Source organism: Callorhinus ursinus, unplaced genomic scaffold, assembly GCF_003265705.2.
Source record: "Callorhinus ursinus isolate GAN/ISIS: 27379988/994484 unplaced genomic scaffold, GSC_fseal_2.0 scaffold4, whole genome shotgun sequence".
In the NCBI taxonomy this organism is placed as follows: domain Eukaryota; kingdom Metazoa; phylum Chordata; class Mammalia; order Carnivora; family Otariidae; genus Callorhinus; species Callorhinus ursinus.
Window position 1 is genome coordinate 44,029,560 of NW_027397066.1, and position 13,924 is coordinate 44,043,483.

Consider the following 13,924-nt stretch of genomic DNA (forward strand, 5'->3'; position numbering starts at 1 on the left):
GGTACGGGTCTGTGATTCATCAGTCTTACAGAATTCACAGCGCTCACCATAGCACATACCCTCCCCAATGTCTGTCACCCAGCCACCCCATCCCTCCCACCCCCCACCACTCCAGCAACCCTCAGTGTGTTTCCTGAGATTAAGAATTCCTCCTATCAGTGAGATCATATGATACAAGTCTTTCTCTGATTGACTTATTTCGCTTAGCATAATACCCTCTAGTTCCATCCAGGTTGTTGCAAATGGCAAGATTTTTTTTTATGGCTGCATAATATTCCATTGTGTATATATACCACATCTTCTTTATCGATTTCATCTGTTGATGAACATCTTGGCTCTTTCCATAGTTTGGCTATTATGGACATTGCTGCTATAAACATTAGGGTGCATGTACCCCTTTGTATTCCTTCATTTGTATCTTTGGGATAAATACCCAGTAGTGCAATTGCTGGGTTGTATGGTAGCTCTATTTTCAACTTTTTGAGGAACCTCCCTACTGTTTTCCAGAGTGGCTGCACCAGCTTGCATTCCCACCAACAGTGTAGTAGGGTTCCACTTTCCCTGCATCCTCGCCAACATCTGTCATTTCCTGACTTGTTAATTTTAGCCATTCTGACTGGTGTGAGGTGGTAACTCGTTGAGATTTTGATTTTGGATTCCCTGATGCTGAGCGATGTTGAGCACTTTTTCATGTGTCTGTTGGCCATTTGGATATCTTCTTTGGAAAAATGTCTGTTCATATCTTCTGCCCATTTCTTGACTGGATTATTTGTTCTTTGGGTGTTGAGTTTGATAAGTTCTTCATAGATTTTGGATACTAACTCTTTATCTAATATATATTTACAAATATCTTCTCCCATTCTGTCGGTTGTCTTTTGGTTTTGTGGACTGTTTCCTTTGCTGTGCAAAAGCTTTTTATCTTGATGAAGCCCCAATAGTTCATTTTTGCCCTTGCTTCCTTTGCCTTTGGCGATGTTTCTAGGAAGAAGTTCCTGCAGCTGAGGTCGAAGAGGTTGCTGCCTGTGTTCTCTAGGATTTTGATGGACTCCTGTCTGACATTGAGGTCTTTCAACCATTTTGAGTCTATTTTTGTGTGTGACGTAAGGAAATGGTCCAGTTTCATTTTTCTGCATATGGCTGTCCAATTTTCCCAACACCATTTGTTGAGGAGACTGTCTTTTTTCCATTGGACATTCTTTCCTGCTTTGTCGAAGATTACTTGACCATAGAGTTGAGGGTCCATTTCTGGGCTCTCTATTCTGTTCCATTGATCTATGTGTCTGTTTTTGTGCCAGTACTATACTGTCTTGATGATGACAGCTTTGTAATAGATCTGGAAGTCCAGAATTGTGATGCCACCAGCTTTGCTTTTCTTTTTCAACATTCCTCTGGCTATTCAGGGTCTTTTTTGGTTTCATACAAATTTTAGGATTATTTGTTCCATTTCTTTGAAAATAGTTGTTGGTATTTTGATAGAGATTGCATTAAATGCGTAGATTGCTCTAGGTAGCATTGACATCTTCACAATATTTGTTCTTCCAGTCCATGACCATGGAACGTTTTTCCATTTCTTTGTGTCTTCCTCAATTTCTGTCGTGAGTATTCTATAGTTTTCTGAGTACAGATCCTTTGCCTCTTTGGTTGATTTATTCCTAGGTATCTTAATGTTTTGGATGCATTTGTAAATGGGATCGACTCCTTAATTTCTCTTTCTTCTGCCTTGTTGTTGGTGTATAGAAATGCACCTGATTTCTGTGCATTGATTTTATATCCTGCCACTTTACTGAATTCCTGTATGAGTTCTAGCAGTTTTGGGGTGGAGTCTTTTGTATGTTAAGTATCATATCGTATGCAAAAAGTGAGGGTTTCACTTCTTTGCCGATTTGGATGCCTTTTATTTCTTTTTGTTGTCTGATTGCTGTGGCTAGGACTTCTAGTACTATGTTGAATAGCAGTGGTGATAGTGGACACCCCTGCTATGTTCCTGACCTTAGGGGGAAAAGCTCTCAGTGTTTCCCCACTGAGGATGATATTCACTGTGAGCTTTTCACAGATGGCTTTTATGATATTGAGGTATGTACCCTCTATCCCTACACTCTGAAGAGTTTTAATCAAGAAGGGATGCTGTACTTTGTCAGATGCTTTTTCTGCATCTATTGAGAGGATCATTTGGTTCTTGTTCTTTCTTTTATTAATGTATTGTATCACATTGATTGATTTGTGGATGTTGAACCAACCTTGCAGCCCAGGAATAAATCCCACTTGGTTGTGGGGAATAATTGTTTTAATGTACTGTTGGATCCTATTGGCTAGTATTTTGGTGAGAATTTTTGCATCCATGTTCATTAGGGATATTGGTCTGTAGTTCTCCTTTTTGATGGGGTCTTTGTCTGGTTTTGGGATCAAGGTAATGCTGGCCTTATTAAATGAATTTGGAAGTTTTCCTTCCAATTCTATTCTTTGAAACAGCTTCAGAAGAATAGGTATTAATTCTTCTTTAAGTGTTTGGTAGAATTCCTCTGGGAAGCCATCTGGCCCTGGGCTCTTGTCTGTTGGGAGATTTTTGATTACTGCTTCAGTTTCCTTAGTGGTTATGGGTCTGTTCAGGTTTCCTGTTTCTTCCTGGTTCAGTTTTGGTAGTTGATAAATCTCTAGGAATGCATGCATTTCTTCCAGATTATCTAATTTGCTGGCCTATAGTTCCTCATAATATGTTCTTATAATTGTTTGTATTTCTTTGTTATTGGTTGTGATCTCTCCTCTTTCATTCGTGATTTTATTTATTTGGGTCCTTTCTTTTTTCTTTTTGATAAGTCTGGCCAGGGGTTTATCAATCTTGTTAATTCTTTCAAAGAACCAGCTCCTAGTTTCATTGATCTGTTCTACTGTTTTTTCGGTTTCTATTTCATTGATTTCTGCTCTGATCTTTACTATTTCTCTTCTCCTGCTGGGTTTAGGCTTTATTTGTTGTTCTTTCTCCAGCTCCTTTAGGTGTAGGGTTAGGTTGTGTATTTGAGACCTTTCTTTTTTCTTGAGAAAGGCTTGTATTGCTGTATACTTTCCTTTTAGGACCGCCTTTGCTGCATCCCAAAGAATTTGAACAGTTGTGTTTTCATTTTCATTTGTTTCCATGAATTTTTTTTTTAAAGATTTTATTTATTTATTCATGAAAGACAGCGAGAGAGAGAGAGAGGCAGAGGGAGAAGCAGGCTCCCAAGGAGCAGGGAGCCTGACGCAGGGCTCGATCCTGGGATCATGACCCGAGCCGAAGGCAGACGCTTAACCATCTGAGCCACCCAGGTGCCCGTCCATGAATTTTTTTAATTCTTCTTTAATTTCCTGGTTGACCCACTCATTCTTATTTGAGCTCTTTCCAATTTTCCTCCTATGATTGAGCTCTAGTTTCAAAGCATTGTGGTCCGAAAATATGCAGGGAATGATCCCAATCTTTTGGTACCAGTTGAGACCTGATTTGTGACCTAGGATGTGATCTATTCTGGAGCATGTTCCATGGGACTAGAGAAGAATGTCTGTTGCTTTGGGATGGAATGTTCTGAATATATCTGTGAAGGCCATTTGGTCCAGTGTGTCATTTAAAGTCTGTATTTCCTTGTTCATCTTTTGCTTAGATAATCTGTTCATTTCAGTGAGAGGGGTGTTAAAGTCCCCTACTATTATTTTTTTTAATTTTATTTATTTATTTTTAAAGATTTTATTATTTGACAGAGAGAGACACAGCAAGAGAGGGAACACAAGCAGGGGAAGTGGGAGAGGGAGAAGCGGGCTTCCCGCAGAGCAGGGAGCCTGATGCGGGGCTCAATCCCAGGACCCTGGATCATGATCTGAGCCAAAGGCAGACACTTAACAACCGAGCCACCCAGGCACCCCAAATCCCCTACTATTATTGTATTGTTGTCGATGTATTTCTTTGATTTTGTTATGAATTGGCTTATATAATTGGCTGCTCCCATGTTAGGGGCATAGATATTTACAATTGTTAGATCTTCTTGTTGGATAGACCCTTTAAGTAGGATATAGTGTCCTTCTTCATCTCTTATTACAGTCTTTGTTTTAAAATCTAATTTGTCTGATATAAGGATTGCCACCCCAGCTTTCTTTTGATGTCCATTAGCATGGTAAATGGTTTTCCACCCCTTCACTTTCAATATGGAGGTTTTTGGGGGTCTAAAATGAGTCTCTTGCAGACAGCATATCAGTGGGTCTTGTTTTTTTATCCAATTTGATACCCTGTGTCTTTTGATTGGGGCATTTAGCCCATTTACATTCAGGGTAACTATTGAAAGATATGAATTTAGTGCCATTGTATTGCCTGTAAGGTGACTGTTACTGTATATTGTCTCTGTTCCTTTCTGGTCTATGTTACTTTTAGGCTCTCTCTTTGCTTAGAGGACCCCTTTCAATATTTCTTGTAGGGCTGGTTTCGTGTTTGCAAATTCCTTTAGTTTTTGTTTGTCCTGGAAGCTTTTTATCTCTCCTATTTTCAATGACAGCCTAGCTTGATATAATATTCTTGGCTGCATATTTTTCTCATTTAGTGCTCTGAATATATCATGCCAGTCCTTTCTGGCCTGCCAGGTCTCTGTGGATAGGTCTGTTGCCAATCTAATGTTCTACCATTGTAGGTTACAGACCTCTTGTCCCGAGCAGCTTTCAGGATTTTCTCTTTGTCTCCGAGACTTGTAAGTTTTACTATTAGATGTCGGGGTGTTGACCTGTTTTTATTGATTTTGAGGGGGGTTCTCTGTGCCTCCTGGATTTTGATGCCTGTTTCCCTCCCCAAATTAGGGCAGTTCTCTGCTATAATTTGCTCCACTACGCCTTCTGCCCCTCTCTCTCTTTCTTCTTCTGGGATCCCAATTATTCTAATATTGTTTCGTCTTTATGGTTTCACTTATCTCTCGAATTCTACCCTCGTGATCCATTAGTTATCTCTCTTTTTCTCAGCTTCTTTATTTTCCATCATTTGATCTTCTATATCACTAATTGTCTCTTCTGCCTCATTTATCCTAATAGTTAGAGCCTCCATTTTTTATTGTACCTCATTAATAGCCTTTTTGATTTCGACTTGGTTGGATTTTAGTTCTTTTATTTCTCCAGAAAGGGTTTCTCTAGTATCTTCCATGCTTTTTTCAAGCCCAGCTAGTATTGTTATAATCGTCATTCTGAACTCTAGTTCCAACATCTTACTAAGGTCCGTATTGATTAGGTCCCTGGCAGTCAGTACTGCCTCTTGTTCTTTTTTTTGAGGTGAGTTTTTCTGTCTTGTCATTTTGTCCAGAGGAGAATAGATAAATGAGAGAACAAAATGCTAACGGGGTAACAACCACCCGAGAAAAATATATGCTAAACAAATCAGAAGAGATCTGAAACTGGGGGCAAAGAAAGGGAAAGAAAAAAAAAGAGAGAATATGATCAAATATGATCAGGCTGGTGAATAGATCAGTGCCGCACACTAGATTTTGGGTGTATTTTGGTCTGTTAGAAGAAACTGCCTCCCAAAATTTTAAAGAAAAACTTATATATGTACAAAAATAAGGGTAAATACAACGAAGGGATGGCATATGACTGTAAAGATGAAAATTATAAAAGATTTTATAAAAGGAATTGATAAGTTGGTTGAAAAAAGAAAGAAGAAAAATTAAAAAAAAAGAAAAAAAGGGAGAGAATGTGATCAGGCAGGAGACTAGAACAAAGGCATACACTAGAGATTTAGGGTATATTTTGGTCTGTTAGAAGAAACTGTATCCCAAAATTTTTTAAAGAGAACAATACACACACACACACGCACACCAAAAATAAGATTAACTACAATGAAGGGATAGAATATGACTCTAAAATTGAAAAATAAAAAAGATTTTTGAAAAACGGATTGATAAGATGTTGGTTGAAAAAGGGAAAAAGAAGAATTCAAAAAAAATAGAAAAAGAAAAAATGAACTTTGAAAGACTAAAGAATCATGGGAAAAAAGCCATGAATTCTATGTGCTGTATTCCTCTAGTGCTGGCGTTCTCCTGTTCTCATTGATCGGTAAACTTGGTCTTGGCCGGTTGTTCTTGCTGATCTTTTGGGGGAGGGGCCTGTTGCCATGGTTCCCAAATGTCTTTGTGGGAGGCGGAATTGCCCTGCCCTGGCCCTCCGGCTAAATCATCTGCTCCATTTTGCTCTCAGGAGCTTTTGTTACCTGCAAGCTTTCCGTACAGCTTTGGAGGACTAGAGTGAAATGGCGGCCTCCCAATCTCTGCCCGGAGGAGACGAGAACTCGGGGCCCCACTCCTCAGTGCGCCCCCAGAGAAAAGCAGTCAATCACTCCCGTCTCCCCGGTCTCCGGCCGCACTCCGTGCTCACCCGGCCTGTGACCGAGCGTTTCTATCTCTGGCACCCAACCCCGTGTGGAGTCTCCAAACCCAGCAGATCCTTGCGGTGCGCTCCCGCGCCGCTCCTCCCGGGGGAGGTAGGGGAGTCTCCCCGATCTGCCGCTTGTTGGGTCCCTGCTGGAGGAGCAGTGGCCCAGCTGGGCCGCAGATCACAGTTTATGGCAACCCCGAGCTGAGAGCCCACGCCTTGGCTCCATCTCTGCAGCCAGCTTCCCCGCTCCGATACCTGGGAGCCCTACCGCACTCAGGCACCCCCGGTCTTCCTGTGACCCTGAGGGTCCTGAGACCACACTGTCCCAGCAACGGTGCCACCCCCCGCTTAGCCACTGGAGCGACGTCCCTCAGCGGAGCTGACTTCTAAGAGTTCCAATTTTGTGCTCCTTGGCTCTATCACTTGCGAGTAGCGGCTGATGGAGGCCCCCTCCCCCACCGTCTATCTTCCTGAATAGCACCTCAGATTCACTTCTCCGCGCGTCCTACCTTCCAGAAAGTGGTCGCTTTTCTGTTCAGAGAGTTGCTGCTATTCTTTTCTTCCATCTCCTGTTGAGTTCGTAGGTGTTCAGAATGGTTTGATCCCTATCCAGCTGAATTCCTGGGACCAGACAAAATTTAGGTCTCCTACTCTTCTGCCATCTTGCTTCTCCTCCCTCAGTAGGTTTCTGTTTAAGAGAAAATACTGTAAGGACTTTTTAGAAATGCGTCTTTATTAAAGAGCCTTTTTCCTTCAATAGTTTTGCACTTTATAACCCCATTGACTTGCATAATTCACTAACATTGCTGATATTTATTTGAATGCTTTCTCACAGCTGATGCTTCATTGCTGGCTTTCTTAATGAATGTTGTTGTTTTTTTCATTTTTCATTTTACCTAGGCACCTTGGCATGTGCACACTATATATGGATATAAAACATAAAATTTTTATACATAGCCTAACATTAGCCATTTAGTGTCACACATTGATTTGTGTGAGTGTTGCCACTGGAGCACTCAGCTTCTTTTATGGCATTATGGGAAATATTCCCAGGGAAGAGATCATTTCCCATCAAGTTTTAGATTAGTTGCCAATACTCTTAGATTTTTTTTATAAGTGATAATGCAATTACCTCTGTTGGAAATACAGATTTTTAATCTTTTGATGTTTCAGTTCTGCTTATTGAGCTAATTAGTAGTTTCATGCTACCGTAATGTGATTATTATACCAGGTCAAATCATGATCCCTAAATTATCCCAACCGTTCACAGTAAAAGTCTGATATCATCTCCCTTGCCTTTAAGGCATTTATTTACATTTTTCCCCCAAATGATACTTTGAATGAATCAGATATATTATTAGCCTTCCATTGGACATTAAGAACATTTTAATCTATTTTTAATTCCTTGGATGTGAAGAAAAGCATACAATACATCCATATGTTTTCATGTTTTAGATAGCAGTCCAGTGATTCTACATTCACATGGGAAATATTAGCCTGGTATGAAATCATGGCTGCAAGGTGGCTTAAGAAACAGAGAGCGTACTGCACTTCTCCCACAGGTTGAGCCTCTTTGTCATTCGAAAGAACTTCAAGGCTAGCCGGCATTTTTTATTTTTGAGGCACCTTCGATCATTCTCTTTTCAGAATTGAAAACAGAATCAGTCCCTGCTTTCACCTCATTTGTTCCTGGAAACCACAGCAGGATGTAGGTTGTATTTTTTCTCATATGTTATAATTAGAAGACATATTCTTTACTAAGGAGTTAGTGTCAGATCACAGTTACAAATAATAGTGCATTATCATCAAAGAATAGGTATAATTCTAAAGTCCCATATGCAATTTAAAAAGAAAAATTAGGTCCACGTCAAAACTGGAAACCATTGTCATCTTATAGACTAGGAAGACAGGACACAAACCTTTTACCTAGACATCCTACACTTCTACTCATATACTTAAGGGGCATAGGAAAGAAATTACCAAAACACTGTGTTTTTTTTTATCCAGCTTCCTTTGGGAGGTAAACAACGTTTTTCCTATAAATTGAATTCTCTGAACCATTCTCTGTAAGTCACTTAGCTGATTTTTAATGGAGATTTTTTTTTAAAGAACAGCTTCAACTTCTTTTCGTTTTATTGAAATATAGACTTTATAGTACTGAAAAAGGGATATGATCTAAAACAATATCTTTTGTATATTTTTATTTCAGGAAAATCCTGAATTTGATTTACATTTTGAAAAAATATATAAATGGGTTGCCAGCAGCACCGCTGAAAAGAATGCATTTATTTCATGCATTTGGAAATTGAATCAGCGATATCTCCGGAAGAAAATTGATTTTGTCAATGTTAGCTCACAGCTCTTGGAAGGTAAAGTTAAATAGAAATGCTTATGTAAAATCAAGTATATCTACAAGTGAATATATAATTTGACATTACTCAAAATGATTAGCACACTGATTTACCTTATATTGCAAAGGAGTTGAAAAATAATTTTTCTTATTGTGGAGTGATACTTGTTCATTATAGAAGTTGATACATTAAACTAAATAGATAAAAATCACTTATAAACTTAATCCTCAGAGATAACTGCTGTTAATATTTTGTTAGTCTTCCAATCTTTTTTCTATGCATATTTAAATACTTTCTTAAAATAAATTCACATTCTGTTTTCTAACATACTTTTTCTTATAATGAACATTTTTTCATGTTATTACTTACCCCAACATTTTTTTAGTGGTACCATAATATTTCATTAAATGAATATACCTTAATTTATTTAACTAATCATTTATTTTAAAATTTCGAATCTTTGCTTATTTTAAATAATTTTGACATGAATATCCTTGTAGTTGTATTTTTTTGCAGAGTGTAGATATAGTGGTTAAAAACATAAGTCAGACTGCTTGGGTTCAAATCCTGGCTTTGTCACTTACCATTTATGTGACCTTGGATTATTCTATGGTTCAGTTTTCTTTATCTCAGAAATAGAGATAATTAGTAGTATCCACTCCATAGGGTTGTTGTGAGGATTAAATTACTTAATATATGAAAGTGATGAGATCAATGCCAGGTATATAGTAAATAATAAATATTAGCTCTTATTATATAATCAGGATAAAATCCTTAGATAAAAGTTAAATAGGGTATTTTTGATCCGTATATCTTCAGGGATGTTACTATGGATTATTTTGTGTTATAAGACGAAAACTGTTATTTATTAAAAATGTACAGTATTTTATTCTTTAAAAATTTCTTTCATAAAGACATAAACATTGTAAGAAAATGGTTCTGTATGTCTTGTGGATACAATTTGTGTTGCATTCTTTATCTCAAAGAAAGCAGTTGAAATAATAGCTAGTATGCAAATGAAGAGTTGTTGCTCCTCTTATTAATTAAAAAACAGATTTATTCCAAATAATATATATTAGAAAGAAAACTGAGATTTGTCCTAAGTTGTATATTAGCATTTTAAAATAGGAGCTTCATTCTATTCTGTTAAAATGGAAATAGCCAATATTCAACCATTTTGACCTATAAAAATGGCCATTTCAGGTGCTTCAAACTATTCATTTACTTAGCCACTTGCCTCTGTCCTTTTTCTATTCTGTTTTACTTATTCCTTTTCTGTTTGCTTGTGGATATTTCCTTGAAATATAGTATTCCTTCCTAACACTTAGTAATCAGTAAGCCCGTTATTGGTTTCAGGTTTGATGCTTGAAACTGGCAGAGGCAAGTCACATCTGTCAGACCCTGTGCTACTCCCCTCAGTGGAGTTCTTGAGTAGCCCTCAGGGTTGACATCTCACCGGTGTTAGACCCCAGTGTCTTGGCAATTGAGTATATTGAGGGAATGACCTTCAAGAAATTGATGGTAATTTTTCATGCCTTGAATAGTGGTTTAATTTGTTTTGAACGGCTCTTATTTTATTTTACTTACTTTTTTTACCATTTCAGGGTTGAACATTTTGATGAGGGAATGATTGCTATTCTGTTTTTAAATATTGTGTATCTCCAGATGTTACTCGTTGCCTATGACGTGTTTTAAACCAATATATTTCATTGAGCCAACAGTATGGGAAAATACGTACCCTACCTGGTTTCCCTCATTAGGAAATATTACCCTAATCAATGAGAAGAATATTGCTGTTTTTAGAATGCCTAGCTTCAAAAAAAAAGGACATTTAATTTTATAAGGCCTAAAGCAATGTGTAGACATTTTCATGTTTATAAAAGTTACCCCTAATTCAGATCAATTTTAGGAACACTGTGAAGATCCTTAAGGATCTCACTATGAAAATCATTTTCCATAAATCAATAACTGGTGCTTTGGTTTAGTGGAGTCCAGAGAATAGTTTTCTCAATATCTGCAAGTTTGTTTTAATGTTTTAATGGATTTTGAAATCATAGTCATTGATTCCCATTTAAAAAAACAATAAATGTGTCTAAGCTTTGGGTGATGTTAGAAAACAAATAAGAAATTATCCTTTTAAGAGATAAGTAATCGTCCCAGTAAGACTTCACTGTGAATGCTAACAGTGGCAACTTTAGTGGTTTTTATTGGTGACAACTGAATATTTACGCTAGTAAGTGGGGTTTCTCAGCAGAAGGCTTTTAAGGTTTTTAAAGGAGGATTTTGTTAGCAGTTGAAGTAGAGTCAGGTTTTTGTTTGGCTTTTTCTTTTTCATTCTTTTAACCAGATTTTAAAAAAGAAATCTTTGACTTAAATCCTTAAAAGCCAACTTGAACGGATAACTCGTGTGTTCTTTTTAAATTGTTTCAATCTCTTCGTTTCTAACAGTGTTTTATGACTAATCTATTGTGAGGGAATGTCTGGGTAAAGTTTTGGGGCCTTGAGTGAAAATAACTAGACTAAATGCATGAGTCACAGCTGACCTAAAAATAATTCTTAGGAAGTGATCTATTTCCCAGTTTTCTCCAAGGACTAGACAGTGCTGTTTCTTAAAAGAAAGAAAAAATAGAAAGATAAATGTATTTTTAGTCATTGTTAGAAAAAGAATAAGAGAATTAACTCTGGAAATTTAGTTTCTGTGGATCTTTCCACTTTGTACTTGATTTGGACGTTGTCTTTTAAACTTTGATGTACCAGAAGTTCAAATGAGATATGGGTAGTATTTTAAAATTTTAAACCTGTATACTTTTCTACCCAGCTAATATTCTTTGCTTACTTTCCTCTGCTTTTTTCATACCTTTTTACTCTCCAGAACTGCCTAAAGTTACAGAAGGTGCGTAACACCTTTTCTTTTTATTCTATTCCATATATTTTTTATTACTTGCCATTGTTATGTATTGTTGGTTGCATATTTTATGAAATTGTGCATAGGGACAAGTTTATTACCACAAAATCCATATAGTAATAAAATTAATGATAGGATTCATTATTGACTTCCAAAGGACTGTTTCATGGAAGAGAAAATACTTCTGAAGCAGTATGGTCGTTTAAAATATTTATTTTAAATAATCTGCTTGTGTAAGGAGCTGTACAGAATGATTTGGGCAGTCCCTGCCCCCTAGTGGCTAAAGATGTGAGCTAAAATGGACTCGTTCAAAGGCCAGGGAGCTAGGTGATACCTGTCTATAAACTATTTATATACTGTAGTTCATAATTGCCTGTACCAAAAGTTTTGTTCCCCTTTTTTTTTTCTGGGACATTATCTAAATCTGTCTAATTATCATTCTTAAGAGTAAATCATTTATTACTTTGAGTTAGTTGTTTTTTTTCCTAGAACAAATTAACATATGTCCAGTCATGCTGAATGTAAGTATTTCATTTGCATACAAAATAATGAATATTTAAAGTGTCCAGAGGTGGTGATTTAAATCGTGTCCCATTAAGTTTACGAAAATCAATAACTTTATTCAGAGTTTTAGTTAAGGGGTAAAAAAAATTTTTTTTTTCACTTTACCTCTCCTAACCTCAAGCTTTATATAAAATCCCACAAGCTAAGTGTGCTTTCTCAAAAAATTGAACTGAAATGTTTATCCAGAAGACACCTTACATTTGACCTCTTGGTCTTTTGTTAAGCATGAAGACTAGTTAAATTTTTGTAATTTCAAACAGCCATGTTATTGTTGCTCTTGTTACTATAGACTTGTTGAGAAAACTTTTATACCTGATCTTTAGAAATTTTATTAATGCATGTGAAATTGTTTTAAACAAAGAAATGGAAAATTCATTTAATATTTTTAATACCCAAAATAAATTGTGAATACATTTTTCATTTCAACTAAAAGTTATTTGGAAAAAAAAACATAACAAGGACAAAAAAAGAACAGAAGAAAAATGTTACCTGGGGAAAAAAAGGAAAGCAAATTATTTTTTATGTGCCCTAAATTCATAGTCATTGTTTTGTTAGAGCAAAAACCACCTCAGATAGGAAAAAAAAGATTAGGCTTGTTTCCACATGTTTTGTTTCTGGTTTTGCATTTGTTTTTGTAGTTTAATTATGTTTGGGAAATTGTTCTAAAGCCTATTTTAACACTTAAAAGTGAGCAAATTAGACTGCATGCTTTGTATTTGTTATAATAAATGTTACAGTAAACATATTAACATGCATTTTTTTCATAAAAATAAGGGTTTTTTTTTAATATTCTGAACCATTCTTTCCTATTTTTCAGCCACTAAATGTGACCTGTGCTTATAACTGACTATAAGTACTGTGTTATTGTCCTCCTACTTTTTTACTACTTTATTTTTAATTTTTACCCTCTTTAAGAGTCTGTTCCAAGTGGAGAAAATCAGAGTGTGACAGGAGGTGATGAAGAAGTAGTAGATGTATACCAAGAGTTAAATGCAAGAGAAGAGCAGGATATTGAAATTATGATGGAAGGCTGTGAATGTGCAATCTCTAATGCTGAGGCCTTTGCAGAAAGGTTGTCCAGAGAGCTGCAGGTGCTGGATGGGGTAAGACCTTTTTATAATCTGTAAATGAATGATGTGTAGTGGATTGAGAAGACCGGTGATGTTCAGATTTTACTGCCTCAGCACCTAAGCCTTTATAGTGTGATTATTGCCGCCTCTCTCTGTAAGCACATTACCAGATGCCTTATCTTTCACTGCTCTTGTTTAAAAGACAGAACCATTCCTGTTAATCAGGCCAGTGAAGGCAGTTGGCTGAGGTTGGGGATTTGGGGAGGTTCTTGACACAAAGCAATGGAAGTAAAAGTAGCCGACCAGAAACCATCTTGGGGTTGCTTTCCCCCAGCCTCTGAAACATCACAGAATAATTCAGTGCAAAAGAATAGCATTTTTGTGGTTTGAAGAAAAAAAAATAGGTACAAATCAGAAATAGAAAAATTAGTTTGAAATAAGTGAATCATTTACCCAAATGGAGCAGAGTAAGTATACTGAAAACAAGGAGCTGGGGGAAAAGGATGTTTGGCTCCCCTGCTCAGATGTTTTGGGATAGGCTCTTTTTAATTTGTATGCACAGTTTCTGAGTCTATAAACTAAATGCACATCTTTAGAAAGTAAAAAGCTAAAAAACATAACTAAAAATAACACCACTAGTGTGAGATCTAGTGAGAATCTAGAACAAG

General features: G+C 36.7%; 1 protein-coding gene across 5 annotated transcripts in view; it reads left to right on the top strand.

The window, feature by feature from the left end:
- The window catches only part of EXOC1 (exocyst complex component 1), a 66,835-nt gene that overhangs the window by 12,566 nt on the left and 40,345 nt on the right, over positions 1-13,924 (top strand). For 3 of the 5 annotated variants that reach the window (XM_073891712.1, XM_073891714.1, XM_073891713.1), the window contains exons 4-6: positions 8,576-8,735; positions 11,590-11,610; positions 13,102-13,289. In XM_073891712.1, coding sequence (XP_073747813.1) covers positions 8,576-8,735; positions 11,590-11,610; positions 13,102-13,289 — 369 coding nt within the window. The remainder of the gene's footprint in view (positions 1-8,575; positions 8,736-11,589; positions 11,611-13,101; positions 13,290-13,924) is intronic. The other 2 variants (XM_025887384.2, XM_025887386.2) reach the window with 1 other exon arrangement.